This window comes from Lissotriton helveticus, chromosome 4_1, assembly GCF_964261635.1.
Source record: "Lissotriton helveticus chromosome 4_1, aLisHel1.1, whole genome shotgun sequence".
NCBI classification, from domain to species: domain Eukaryota; kingdom Metazoa; phylum Chordata; class Amphibia; order Caudata; family Salamandridae; genus Lissotriton; species Lissotriton helveticus.
In genome coordinates, this window is record NC_136063.1 from 2,101,069,192 (window position 1) to 2,101,084,331 (window position 15,140).

At 39.9% G+C, this 15,140-nt stretch overlaps 1 protein-coding gene across 3 annotated transcripts in view; it reads left to right on the top strand.

Moving 5' to 3' along the window:
- The window catches only part of GAB3 (GRB2 associated binding protein 3), a 489,597-nt gene extending 475,886 nt beyond the window's left edge, over positions 1–13,711 (top strand). For all 3 annotated transcript variants that reach the window (XM_078688765.1, XM_078688763.1, XM_078688764.1), the window contains exon 10: positions 9,678–13,711. In XM_078688765.1, the coding sequence (XP_078544891.1) occupies positions 9,678–9,794 (117 nt within the window). In that variant the 3' untranslated portion in view covers positions 9,795–13,711. The remainder of the gene's footprint in view (positions 1–9,677) is intronic.
- The last annotated feature ends 1,429 nt before the right edge of the window (positions 13,712–15,140 follow it).

Below are 15,140 nucleotides of genomic sequence, written 5' to 3' on the forward strand. Positions count from 1 at the left end.
CACAACAGTGCTTAATGTGGTAAAGTAAAATAAAAAAGTGTGCAGTGGCCTAACACTTTTCTGTGCTGCTTTCACGGACAAGCTCCAGGGTCTCTGAACTCTGAGGCTCCCTAATCTATGATCCACCCACACTCTTTCTTCCTCTTCCCTACACATCCTATCTATTTATCTCTGTTTTCATATCTTTCTTGCGTTTTTCTCCTTTCTCCATTTTCTGCTTTTTTCTCTCTCACTCCGAGTCAGTCTGATGACCAAAAAAATATAGGACCTGGTGCCCGTTAACTGCAACCTCTGGTACAATCGTCACAAACAACTAAACTAAAGAGTACTGATCCTGCATAAAAATATTTTAATACTCTAAATTGTCATAACTTTAAGGCAGTTGTGAAGGGGTCAGGACTATACACAATAATGCATCGTTTAACCAACTTCCTTTACTAAATCCCCAAACATAAATGAAAAGTGGTGTCCATGATAATGCAGCCAAGTGAGCGAATTTGCTGTTTCCGTTACCTTCTTCCTCTTTTTATTGGAGGCTCTGAAAGAGCAAGTAATGCTCAGAAGGATTGGTAACATATCAGAAAAGTAAGATAAGATAATATTTCCCCTTTCTATGTCTGCCTTTAGGAAGCCTTTGTAATGTCTATGAAGAAAGAGGCTTAAGATGAGATGTTCTCAAACTTCTGGAGCCTAATAATCATTCTCACAGTGGTGGTACAAAGCTATCCTATGATGTTTTATACCTTCCCGATGCAAAAATGTTTCATATTCCAATGACACTAAATGGGGGCCATTGTGCGTCACCACTTTCTCCGGAGAACCTTCCCTACTGAAGAACGTTTCACAAATAATTACAGGATTTGATACTTCAGTCTCCTTAAAAAACACACATCTAGCATTTGGAGAAGTAGTCAGTTAGCACCCTTGTATACTTTGCTTCAAAACTAGGACTACGTAAAGGGTCACACATGTCCATTGCTACCTTCTGCCAGGCCTGGCTGGGAAATTTAACAGAAATCTCCCTGACCACATACAAATGATTACAGGAAGTGTATTGCATACATTTCCTCATATTTCTTTCTATGTGTAGATCCATACCGGGCCACCCGAAAACAACCCCCCTGCTTATCACAATGGCAGACATTCAGTTATGCCCTTAATGCAACAAGTGCATCAGTGTTGGTCACAAAATATCCGGAACCACCAGTCTGTCAGCTTGTATGACAAATCCTTCTCGCTCTAACAACTCAGACCACACAAGCTTGTAACAATTGTTTTCACTCCAACTTCTTCCCAACGTCTGGGAAGCCGTTCTACAGCATCTTCAGGCCTAACAATTTTCCTGGATTTTTGGTAATTTTTTGTTGATCCCTTATGATGTCCTCATGCAAATTCTTAAACTCAGAAATGGCAGCTAGAGTGCATAGGACCACCACATACTATTCAACTGATTCACCAAGCAGCTGCACACGTGAGAAGAATTAGTATCTCTGCCTCTGAGTTTAATTGTCTTCCAAAGTTCTCCTTCAGATCTTTAATCTGAATCTTCCTCCATGTCATTCACCTCAGCATGTCTAGTTGGCATGGTTTTTAAAAACCTTCAGCTTTCAACTGCTAAGGTAATTTTTCTCTAGACCACAAATGGATCACCATCAACTACCTCCAAACAGGTATCAAAAGTCTTGCTCCAGTCCAACCATGTTATTACCGGCTTTCCAGGACTTTGTAGCAAAGTTGGTGGTGTTACAAATGCTTGGTCGTCATGGCTAATGTCATAATATTATTCACTGTGTGATGTAAATGTAAATGTAAATGTACAGGAATTTATATAGCGCAAATCACCAAGCGGTTTCTAAGCGCTTGCTTAGGGAACCCGTCCTGGTATTCCCCTGTGAGATAACCTAGGCAGGGTATCCGCAAGGTGAAAGCCAGGCATCCCGCCGCGAGGGGCCGTTGTGGAGATTAAGCAAGCTATTGCCCAGAGTCGCAGAGTGTGAACCCGTGAATCGAGTAGGCACCGGAGCGAGAATTGTCGAGTCCATGGACATTTTAGGACTCAAGACCCCGCCGAGCCAGGAATTGAACCCTGGTCCCGGACTGACCTCTGCTTCCAGGTCTGCCTCCTCTAACCAGTGAGCCACACTTCTCACAATTTGCAGTAATAGTTGCTAGAAGGATAATGTTGGGGTTTAATAGAAGAAAGCCTATATACTAGAGCAGATGTTCAATTTAGATATGCATCATCAAATACATCAGCAAAATAAATAAAACAGCAAATGCCATCGTGAGAACAGGTTCATTCATTGAATAAAGTGGATGTTCATTGTTCTCAAGAATTAAAATACAGGTTGTTCACAGCAACGACAACTGTCCTGGAGCATTCTCCTGTTCACTTTATATTTAAGGGCTTTGCACTCAAGGAGTCCTTTGTCATGGAACTTCCTACAGTCTCCTTGATATTTTCATACCTACGTTTATCAAAACTCCTTTAACCCTTTTGACTGCCGTAGGCACTACCACGATGTAATCGTTTTTTGGGAAATGAAGGGAAGCCCACATCAATGAGGTGTATATTATTCAGAGGAAGACCACTCAATCCAGCCCATAGCAGAGACAGGCACAACTGCTCTGAGCAAGACTCCCTTCTTAAATATAAAAACTCAAAATTCTAATATGTTAAAGGGACACATACATAATGTTCCCACATGGGGAGGATTCGTGCCCCACAAATAACAGTGCTAGAACGGCAAAATCTAAATTGTGCCAAAATTCGCCTTTTCCGACCCTCACAATGCGGAACATAAATGGTCCACGAATTATTAAAAAAGCCACCAACATGCCCATTCCGTGTCTTGTTACCTTTGTGTCTCTTCACAGCATGCGGCAGATATCTGTTAACTCATATAAATGCTGCTGTCAGATCAAAGTGAGACTCCTTTTCAGTTTCTTTCCGGATTCCTTGGTCCAACTTTCTTGCTTCTTTTTTCTTCATCAGCATCAGAGTTTTTTTAGCATTGCTCAAGACCGATTTACTTTGCTCCACATTAGATATCAGCATTATTTCTTGAATCAATATCTCTATTTCTAGTCACGTACTGCGATGTTCACAGAGATTCTGTCACAGCATAATGCAGACAGGGCATTACTGTGCTGACCGGGTACTGTCCAAGGATCTCACAAACAACTTACACTTACAGAACTTAAACCCTTAGTTAGTGCCCCTCCCTTCCTAATCAGGGCATGGGTCAGAATATTCGGTGTAACTTGACTGCCAATGACTTCTCTGTGTTACCTTCTTAAAAGCGAAAGTGTCGCAGACATCAAGGGAAAAGTAAAAAGATACAGTGTTATATGATCCATCCACCTGCTTATAAGAATCATACATTGACATCATGATATAGTGACCTTTGTTGAAAAATTACGCATGCATGATAACTTGGCACTTTACCGCCCAGAGAGATAAATGACAAATTGGAAATGTTTTGTTTTCCATCTAATTACCTTTTTAATTTTTTTTGCCAAAGATGACCTTTTGTTTTGTTTGGTTATCATGCATGCACAATTTTTCAACAAGGGTCACTATATCACAATGTCAATGTCTGAATCTAATAAGTATATCTTTACTTTCCCCTTATTTGCTGTATTTCATTGTGATGTTAGCCAATAATCTTCCCCAGTTCATGCTTTTCATTTTTGTTCAATATTTTATATTGGGGAAATGTGTCATTTTAGCAAAGATCACTTTGGCATTTTTTAATTTCAGTATTTCAACTCATAAGGCACTCATTTGTGTAATAGATGATCTCAATATCAACACCAACCAATAGCCAGAAGTTTGAGTATTTTTTTCATGTTTGTCACTTGCATGATTATTTACACTTCTGGAGGAACGCCCTATTCACTTTAACGTTTACTTCCGCTAGCAGCGACTTAAAAGCTTGTAATTCTCTAATGGAGTATTTCCATTGAATGCGCATGCCGACATGCCATTTTTCATGCGTCAACATTGTTCCTGGTAACACAGGTCTTCCCCATTCATTCTTCCTTAATAACTTACGCTCATGTTATTTATCATGGTCAATTACTCTTGATGGTGGTGTTCTCTACTAATTTGTTATTTTGAGCTGAGCAACTTCTTTCTATATGCATGCGTATGCTGTGTCTTAAGTTACGGCATGATTGTTAGAAGACGTAGAATGGTTCACACACCCTTTCGGCCCATGTTGGCGTATTGATGGGGTGTAATGAGGGTATTTTATTATTATGGTTTACGTGTTATCACTCAGGGTTAGCTCCTTTTTTCATGTTCGCTCATGATCACATAAGCCCAGATTGGAGTTCTTATTGCGCAACCGGTTTGATACTAAGTCACTGTGCACCTTCAGTGTAATTAGTTAGGGTTTCCATTATCCGGTAATGACACCATATCTGTAAATTGTATTACAATTAACCCTGATGAAGGGTTCTACCCCTCAAATGTATTGGGTTTTTGTTGGAGCGTGATGCTTTCTGATGGTGCACAGACATAATATCGACTCCAAAATATCGTTTGGACAGAATATCGAGTCAAAAATATCGTTTGGCCAAAATATCGACAGGACAGAATATAGACAGCCAAAATATCGTTTTTAAGGTAAGTGAAGTAATATCGACTGTAAATAATATAGAAAGTGAAAATATGTAAGTATATAATATAGATAGTAAAAAAATGTGTTTTTATTTTTAGGGTTCAGGGTCAGTTTTGGGTTTTTGGGTAAAGGGGTATTTTTAGGGTTCAGGGTCAGTTTTGGGTTTTTGGGTAAAGGGGTATTTTTAGGGTTCGGGGTCAGTTTTCAGTTTTTGGGTAAAGGGGTATTTTTAGGGTTCAGGGTCAGTTTTCAGTTTTTGGGTAAAGGGGTATTTTTAGGGTTCAGGGTCAGTTTTTGGGTAAAGGGGTATTTTTAGGGTTTAGGGTCAGTTTTCAGTTTTTGGGTAAAGGGGTATTTTTAGGGTTCAGGGTCAGTTTTGGGTTTTTGGGTAAAGGGGTATTTTTAGGGTTCAGGGTCAGTTTTCAGGTATTATTTTATTATATTTTGTTACTATATATATATATATGTTTTAATAAATATGAAATAAAAAATATTTATTTAACTTTCATTAATTATTTAATTATTATAAGTTAATTTAAGTAATTTTAAGTATATTTTAGTAATTAATTATTAATATTAATTTAATTTAACACTGTTTTTAGTAAATCCGATATTTTTTACAACTATATTTTTGTAAACGATATTTTTAACTCGATATTTTTGTACTTACCTGTTTGTAGATAGAAACTCGATATTTTGACTGTCGATATTTTGTCAACGATATTTTTGATGGTCGATATTCTGTCCCTCAATATTATTTCAGTGATCCGCTTTCTGATATATATATGATTTTCCAAGAGATCTTATTATGGAATATACTGATTGTATATAATGAAGATTGATGCATTTAATTAACAAAGGAGTAAAAATGAAGAACTTGAATACATCTCTTGTGGAATTGTAAAAATGTGTTTATCGATTCAATGACTAAAAGCATTCGGGATCACCAGTGAGTTGTGGGACTGGTCAGGCTGCGGGCTACCATCAATTGTTTTGAGTTCACTTTGTGTGTTCAGGAACAGAGCATACACCAAGACTGCACACCTAAAAAAGTGGTTTATTTGGTTTAAAGGTTAACGACTAATCAACTGTAGAAGATATTTATGCCACATTAAATGAATTGTCCTGTCACCGAAATCTGTGGTTAGCTATCCAGTTAAGATTTGCACTTTCACTCCGACCTTCTGTATCAAATTGAGAGCAGCTATTTCATGTTACAACAGAACCATCCCTTGGTGCTGCAAGGTGCCACACTCATTCTGTTGGCCAGCATGCCTCTGCAAACCTCTTTCTAGTTGGTGAACAAAACAACTAGCCATCATATAGTCTACTGCTCCTATGTGGGTTTTTGGTGGCGTATTTTGATGTTCTGTCATACATTGCATCGAGTACTATGTACATATATGTATATGTGTATGTATGTGTTTATGGTATTTCTACTGTGCAAACTTAACCAGAAGGAAGCAGAGTGTTGGGCACAGTCAAAACCAGGCATACATTCAACAAGGGTTAGGAGAGGCAGCTGGGTTGTGGCTGGTTAATGCAGTGTGATGTAGGGTTCTTTAAAAAGATGAATCTTCAACTCTTTCCTAAATTGGAGCCACGTTGGGGGTGATCCTGATGGATACAAGGATGTGGTTTCAGATCCAGGACCCATAGACTGGAAAGCACTGCTGTCTTTTTTCTTTTCTACGCTTCTTAGTCTGCAGTCTGATGGTGTCCTGGCTGCTGGTTTTCCGAGAACCACCAGAGATGGTGAGCTTGTCTACAAGACAAGCAGGGGTGCTGGTCGTAATCACTTTGTAAATGATGCTGCTGGTTTTGAAGATGCTGTGGGCTGGAAAGGAGGGCTAATAGAGTTCAGTCAGGATGGGGCTGACGTGGTCATATTTCTTCAGGCCCAGGATGAGACATGCTATCTTTGTAGGATGCCTTAAAGGGCTGCCAGTGTACAGTTTGGGAGGCCATGGCGTTGGGACAGATGTGAAAGTACAAGGTCTATTCAGCAGTTCTGAAGTCACTTTCAGAAAGAAACAATGTCTTCTTTCTATAGAAGAGTGAGCTTGAACCAGCCTGCCTTCTGTTTTTGACAGTGTATTCCTTGGGGTGGGGTTGGTGTCCAGGGTGAATCTAGATGACTTGGCATTCAGTTAAAGTTGAAGTGGCAGCCGTCAATGTTCATATCATAGAGCCAGGTTTGTACTGTTTCGTGTTTGTGGCTCTTGGCAAATAACAGGAGTTCTGTCTTGTTTGAGGTGAGCTTCAGATAGGTCCTAGACATCCAGTTCTGGATGATGTACAGGCAGTGTTGAAGGCGTTGGATGTCTAAAGCATAGGAGACTTTTAAGTAGGAGGCGACTAATTGCCTGGCAACCCACATTTAAGCAGAGCATCAGAATACTGACCTGTGGTGAAGTCAGGTATTGTATGTCAGCCTGTCGATACCATACGTCTGCAAGCCTACACAATGGATGTGGCAAGTCCATGCCCATTCTTTATACCATCCCTTTAGGTCCCATAGGGTTAGAGCATGTGCCCTCAGTCTGGGTGGCATGTACCTGCATAGTGCTTCAACTAGTCAAACTCATTTGAATCGCTGCGACACTACTGTTCTGCCTTATATCTGATAAGCAATATGACCCCTTTGTGAGGACAGTCATTACAGAGGCATGGCCACCCTATCGCCATCAAAGAGCGTGGGTAAATATGACAGCACCCAATGGAACTCCTAGATGACTTACCGCCTAAAGATACTTTTATCCCTCATATTCTTTTGACTTCTTAATAGCCATGAAATTAATTCTTGCTAACACAAAAAGAAGGCAAGATAAAACTAGTGCCGCATGTGTTATAAAGATACAAAACATCAAATGTAGTAACTCAAGTCGCAACTAATTAGAGACAATTCGATGATAACAAATTATTTTGAAAAAATTAATAAGAAAAAAACTCAAACATTTCTGGAAAACTTTGAAAACATGGGAAAGAAATATGTGAGTACAGATAAATGGAAACCATTCACAACATCATATACACATAGAAATCAACACAACAAATATGTCATAACAATCTAAATGCCCCTGAAAAATACCAGTGTGCACACAATCCTCGAGCTACTGGACCATAAGGAAAAATGTCAAATTAGTCTAAGCAAAGAACAGCTAGGGTTTTGGATGTTTCAGCGACGTTTATGCATTGGGTGCTTGAGACCATCAGGACAACAGGATTTACTCTGAGTTCATACGTCCCTGCGGCTAAAAAATACACGTTTAACAGAACCCCTGATTAATTACACTAAGTGACAATTTATTTTGCTTCATTAACCAATATTATCAAACTTTTTAAACACTATCCCATGAACCCATCCTCAAAGTGCAGGCTTCGGTCAGCCGAGTTTTGCTCTGCTGTGTGTACAGTGGATTGTGACTATCACGGTGAGGGGCTGAAGAAAGTGGCTAGTTAGCAGTTAGGAGCCCACCATGAGCATCTGACAGTGTTTTTTGTCACATATGATTTCCATGCTGCAAGTTTTTGAGGCCAGTGCGTTTGTGGCAGCAACACTTCCCCATAGACTGTCAGTCTAGTAGTGACGGGGATGTATGTTGAGTTGCTTCGAAGATCAGAAAAGGTGGTCTCCAGGCATTTGGATTTCCAATAGGTTCATATTGTCTTTCACTACATTTCAATTAAATAACTTGTCAGCACAAGCCCAGCCTTTTGGTGACGCGCCAGGTTTGAGAAGGAAAATCAGATCTACAGCTCGACCATGGTTTTTAGCCATTAGTATTCTTGTAAATAGTCTTTCTAGTATCACCTTGTGTGCTCAACCCACACATTTAATTCTCTTAATTCATTTTATGTTTGTATTAGCAATTTTATGTAGCGCAGATGACACCCACGGGGAGGCAGAGCGCTTTATATAGGAACAGTTTTGTACAAACTCTACAAGGCATAATTTAGCCACATCGATAATATATTGTGATGTAATATAATGACAAATATATATATGTATCAAATATGAAAATGGTACATGTAGTGAATAGAATATATAGAGTGAGTAACAAACAAATATAAGGAAACAATATTTTCTTCCCTTTAAGAAACCTCATCAGGATAGCTCTTTTTGTATTTTTAATCCCATCAAATATCATTATTATTTTTACTATTGCATTTTAAGCTTGGTGTGTTGATTAGAACAATATATCTTTCCAGTAAAGCTGGGAATAAACATTTTGTGTTCTATATATATTTCTTATAGCGCTTACATGCTACCTTATGGCCACTACGGAGCGCTTTAAGACACTGGTGCTCAAGCAAGGCTTATTCAGGCAGGCAGAGTGAACTTCATGCATTAATGAGTGCTCATTTTGTAACCCTCAGAAGAGTGAAAGTTTGCGCTGGCTCTACGGGAATACAAACTTACGTCCTTAGCATTACATGGATGTCTTTAGCAGGAGACACATTACCTACTGAGCAGCCTTCCCAGAGTTACAGCTGGTGATGTTCAGTTTACATTTGATTTGACACAAAGTTACCCTCTGAGTATTAGGCCATCTTTTTTAATAATAACCTTTATATCATGCAAAATATTGTCTTTCTAAGCGGTGTAATAATAGACATTAATATTACCCAATTGATGGCACTTTCTTTTCCATGTGTGCTAAGAGAAAGCAAAATGAATGCAAATCATTCCTCTGCCACTGTGGCCAGGATGTACATTCTTGCTTTTATCCTATTGGTTCTTTGCCAACTTCCTCTTTTCCCTCCCTGCCTGACTGTGCAGCGTTTTGAAGCCCATGGCCTGCTGTAACCATACTATGCTGTTTCACATTCTAGTCAGAATATTCTATATTTACAGTTGTCTCTTAGCACTTGGCTTCTCCTCATAAAACCCTCTGTAGCAGACCCCTGGATGATGCTTGTGTCTTGTAAACATTAACCCATTGTGTGGTGGTGAAGGAACACGATTTTGACTCTTTGCAGCAGCAATCATGAAACAGTTTGGATGTTGCTGTCATTTTCACTGAGATGTGCTGTTCCTCTTTGCAGAAACCCTTCTTCTCTGAGGAGCAGAGGGTGGACTACGTCCAGGTGGACGAGCAGAAGACGCAAGCCCTCCAGAACACTAAGCAGGAGTGGACGGACGAGCGCCAGTGGAAGGTGTGAAGAGCCGGCACGAGCAGTGAACCATGTGTCACTATGAACTTTTTGCACTAGGACAGCACTATTCATGATGCAGCTAAAACAAAACACGACTTTGGAAACATCTGAACAGGATGTGAGCTTCCAATGACCTGGGCCCGGCTCATTCCACCTGCATAGCAAATGTGTTCTCTTCAGTTTTAGGAGAGCTGATACCGCCTCTGTGTTTTTCACAAGTATGTAATATATGTGTATATGAAAAAAATGACCACCAGAATATTTATGACGAAATGTATGATTGTCTACAGGATGTGCATCCCACTGGACAGGCAACATTTTGAAGGTCCTGAGAATAGGATGCACTAAATATTGATATGTTCTGAATGGCAATCTATTGTTTATTTTATACTTAACAGTAAGTGAAGGAGTCAGGGCTTACACTGCACAAACGCACTCCAGAAAGAAACCTTTAAACGACTGTTTTTATAGTGTACCTGGCTGAATTTATCTCAGGTCAGCATTGATTTTAAGGCATTGGTATGTGGTGACTGTACGGTGGCTTATATGGTGCGCAGCTATGGACAAACTTAACACTCATAAAGCGTCCCCATAAAAATTAACTTTACTGTTTACCAAGTGTTCCTTAATCACCTCCCTAATGATCGAGAAGAAACCCCAGTCGGTCTAAAATAATCTTGTATGGAGGATATATCTTACTATAGGGCAAGGTTTGTCACTCAAAATTCCCCCTAAAACTGTAACCTTGATCGCAAATGATCAGGGGTCCACTGGAAGTTTAATTCTTCAGGCTGCGACTTGTTAATCGTGGTTGTGATCACTAGACATAAGATCCTATCAAGTAAAATGGCACATCTTCTAGCCGCCAAGAGTCATAAAATCTGTAACATCTACTGTACTTTGATTGGCAGAATGGCATTTGTAGGCACTGAGCCTTAATGCAAACTGGAGATATTTATACCTGGTGACTAAGTTGCGAGTTAGTGAAGGTGGGCCAATGTTACCTCTGTAATCTTCACACCTAGGTTTTCTTAATCAGCACATTTACCTCAGTGGTATGAACTCAAAAGCAAAGATACATATTGACATCTGAATATACAATAGACCTGGTGTACTGTAACATTGTGTTACTGCCTTGATAATTTTTACTACAAAGGGGGACTTTGGGAATTCTAGACTTACAGTCCTCAAGTTAACATGTCTGCTAGCAATAAGAAAGAGTTACTAGCAGCAAATGGACCATGGACAAATGAAATGACCTCTTTTACACAAATAGTACCAGTAACATTCCAGTTAATTTGAAAGAGATACACATGGCATTAAAAAAATAGTTTTTCAGTTTAATATAATTCAATATAGTCTGACCAACCAATTTACAAAACATCAGATACATCATGGGCACGCTTTCCTTTAATGATTCTGTACATTTTTTAAGTTAAAATTCCTCCTGCATTTTTGCCTGTTATTTCTAGTTTTTGAAACGATCACCATCTTGAAGCGGAAAGTCTATTCTAAAATGACAGACTAGTAAACACCCTTTCCATGGTCTCAAATGCAGGGACCGGTTCCCGCTGAGCTGTGCTCAGACTTCGAATTGTGCCCTTTAGCGATCAGCCTTTGGGCCGGACGTGTGGCTTCTGGCCTACAGTACCTCATTCGTTTACTGGCTGCCATTGGCATTGCTGCATAGAATACTGCCTCTCAGACAAGAAACTACACACTTCATTGGATCAGATTGTAGCATCCAAAGCAATGTAAAGGAACCTGTGTTAGCCTACAATGCACATTTCCTTTGTATTAAATTGATCCCAGCATTTGGTTTACTTGCACGCGTTCTTCAGCAGCTTCCCTGTACAGCAAGCAAACCCCAATGATACTGTTTTCGACACTTATGCTAACTCACAAGTATTTCTCACAATTTATATTTTTTGTGACGCACAGGGAGTTGACTCTCAGTGAACCAGGCTGGTATTTGCTCCTTGAAAATTTACCAATGATGCATATGGGATCCTCTGGTCGACATTCACAGCGTACTCTCAGATTCATTCTCAGATTGTTTTGCCAAGTTTGAAAGGTATTTCATAGTGTTCAGGTTTTTGCTTCCAGATTATGTTTGTGTCTAAGTAACACTTTTTAGGTAGACTGAGGAATTTATTCTCTTTCGTACTTTCTCATTGGTTGTTCAAGGGATTTACATTGCTTGTTTCATTTTAATATGGTCGGTGGCATTCAGTATACAATTCCCCTGGAGTGGGAGGCCAGTTCTCTTCTTGTTTTTGTCGCTTAGTTGACTGTGTTTTCTAGCTTAGGCAGTGCATCGTCTGCACTAAGTAGCCCTGCACGCTGGACAATTTAGTTCTTCGAGTTGCCTCATAAGTAGTTTGAAAATAATGGTGATGTAAATATGTATAAACTAACTGTACAGTGTGTTAGCTAGCACTGTCGAAATGACATGTTTGCACCTTTGCCAATCACATTTTGATTTCTATAGTTCGGTCTTAACCAGACCTCTCGCAACCCATGTACAGCACGTCAGGCTCAAGATGTTCCTGATACTCTATCAAATGAGAAGCCTTGAGATTTAACAGGCTATCATTTCATTACACTTCTCTAATTCCTAAAAATCCTCTTCATTTTCTTGGCGGTAGAAAGCTATTGGGCAAGCCTCATTGCAGTTGCAGGACCCTCTGTCCTCCAGTTATTCCATGTACAAAATCTTGAATTGTTGTAGAGTTATTTTGGCTCTGGATGAGTCGAAGGCCAGATTGGCATGGATTTTAAGTTTTCAGCATGTTTGGCATTCTAACCAAGTACTGTCCAGTACATAGTGTTTATTATCACTCTCGATGGAAGGGTGATATATATATTTTTTTTTTGTTGCAGTTTTATATAGCGCAAACTCAACTTGAAGGTATCAGAGCGCTTTACATGAGCACCATTTGCATTACAGATGGACACATTCATCATTTTTGATTTGCCCTGAATCACAGGATGCTTGAGTCATTCTAGAGTCAAACCTGTTTCTCCAGCTACAAAGTAGGTCGCTTTAGCCGTTAATCACATCCATGGCATGCTTGCAATGCTACTATTTGCTCCCATTCTAGGTCAATGAGAGTATGAAGCAGGAACGGACATAGGTAGAGACAGCTTGGTTAGTTATCTACCAGTTTTGGCTGACATTAGGGGGAAAGGTGCTTATAAACCGACTGTACCTGATGTAGACTGAAAATTTTCGCCCTCTCTGTCGATGTCTCTTGGCTCCCAGACTTGTGTTGATGGACACTAGAGAACAGGCAGCAGCAGAGAGAACAGACAGAGGTCTCACTGACCCACCTGTGTGTGATTGCAAAAGGAAGGCCAGTTTGGAGACTGCACAGACTTGCCAGATACCCTAGTAGGGTTATTTTAGGTGAAGGGCTACCATTTGGGTTCTGAGAACCCAAGCAAAGTGTCAATATGTTATCTCAGTCTTTATTATTCATAGCTTAGGTGTAGCAAAAATACCAACCAGCTATTGCAATGATGATGAAAACGTTTGTACCAGTGAATAATAAAAAAGTGAAGAGAAAATACCACCTATCTTTTAGAAACACTCTAACAGAAACTTAGGGCCAGATGTACGACGTTTTTTGAATGCGCTAATGGGCTTGCGAACCCGTTTGCGCATGCAAAACCCAATAGGGGTATGTGCCATACCAAAATAGCGAGTCGCAATTTATTTGCTACTTTCTATTTTGGAATAGTGAATCGCTATTAGGAAGGGGCGTTCCCTTCCTAATAGCAAGTGCAACCCCATGTACAAATGTTTTGTGACCACAAATGCGGTCGGAAAGCTCTTGCAAATTACCACCCTCTTCAAGAGGGTGGTAATGGGGTCGCAAAAGGTAAGGGGCCCCAAAGGGACCCCTTACCCTTTGTAAACGCGGGGGAAAATATTACTTAAGGGCAGGCAGTGGTCCCAGGAACCACTGCCTGCCCTTAAAAAATGAAACAAAAACGTTTCATTTTCTATTTTTTAAATGCAGCCCGTTTTCTTTTAAGGAAAAGGGGATGCATTTAAAAAAAAAAAAGAAATCTGCTTTATTTAAAAGCAGTCCCAGACATGGTGGCATGCTGAGCCCAGCAGAGCACCATATCTGGGAGGGCTTGCCATTCTCAATGGGGTCGCAAATTGCAAGAGACTCATTTATATTCATGAGCCTCTCAATTTGCGACCCCATTGGGAATCACTAACAGTGTGTTACACACTATTGTATATCCAAAATAGCACCTCGCAAATTGCGAGTCGCAAAAGACTCGCAATTTGCGAGGCGCTATTTTGGGCATCGTAAATCTGGCCCTTAGCTCATATTCTAAAACTCGGTAGAAATGTACTCTGCCAACTGTGTGCAGTGTATCCCTGGACACGTGTGTGCTCCCACCCTCTTTTTGTTTGTAAAGATTCCCTTGAGCTGATGTGCTCTTTTTGATGCACCTGTGCCCAGTGAGTGCTACAGAGACCTGAGAAGACTTTTGATAGCATTTCCAGCACCACCAAAACGATGAGTTGCTCCCTACTGAAAAAGGACAATTATCCTGAGACACATGTTTAGAAATATGCAGCACTGGCTTCAACAACAAGGGGGAAAAACTAAAGACTGTCACTGAAGTGTTATCATGCATCGCATTTACCATAATGCACTTGGAAGAACTGAATGCTGGGATGTGAGGCAGTGTGCCCCCTCCCTCTTATTCAGATATATTTGTTACCTCACAGAAGCTGGAGGTCATAGTTGAAAAACCAGGGTTTGAAGTGGTAGCCTGCAACAAGGTGTTAACAGCTTATACTTGTTGTTTACTATGCACCCTGCCTTTCTGCTCAAACTCATAACTACAGGCCAAACAATTAACAGCAGTTACCACCCAAATCAGAGGGTATTAACTGTTTTTAACAACCAGAACACTGGTCAATAACAGTTAATCATCTTATTTTCTGACACCAATGTAGAGTCAATTTAAAAATTGTTTAATTTGAGGATGAAAGTCGATTGAATTTTAATAAGAAGTAAAGGAATCTGAAGGAACAACTTTATTGCATATATAAATGTGTCCGTCAAGCAAGAAAGAAAAGTTACATTTTGGGTTCCTTATGTGCAGGCAAAGACATGGCTTTCATGGTACTGCCTCGCCTTCCTTGGAACACTGCATTTAAGTGCTGTATTTAGGACTACTGCATTTATTCCTCATTTCACTACACTTGGTTTGTACATTTGAGTGTTTTTTCGTTTTAAATATAAGTAATAGACTGTTAAACGCCTGCAGTACTAGGTATGGGACATGTGCCTTACTAGGTGAGTGTGAGTGAGTCACACT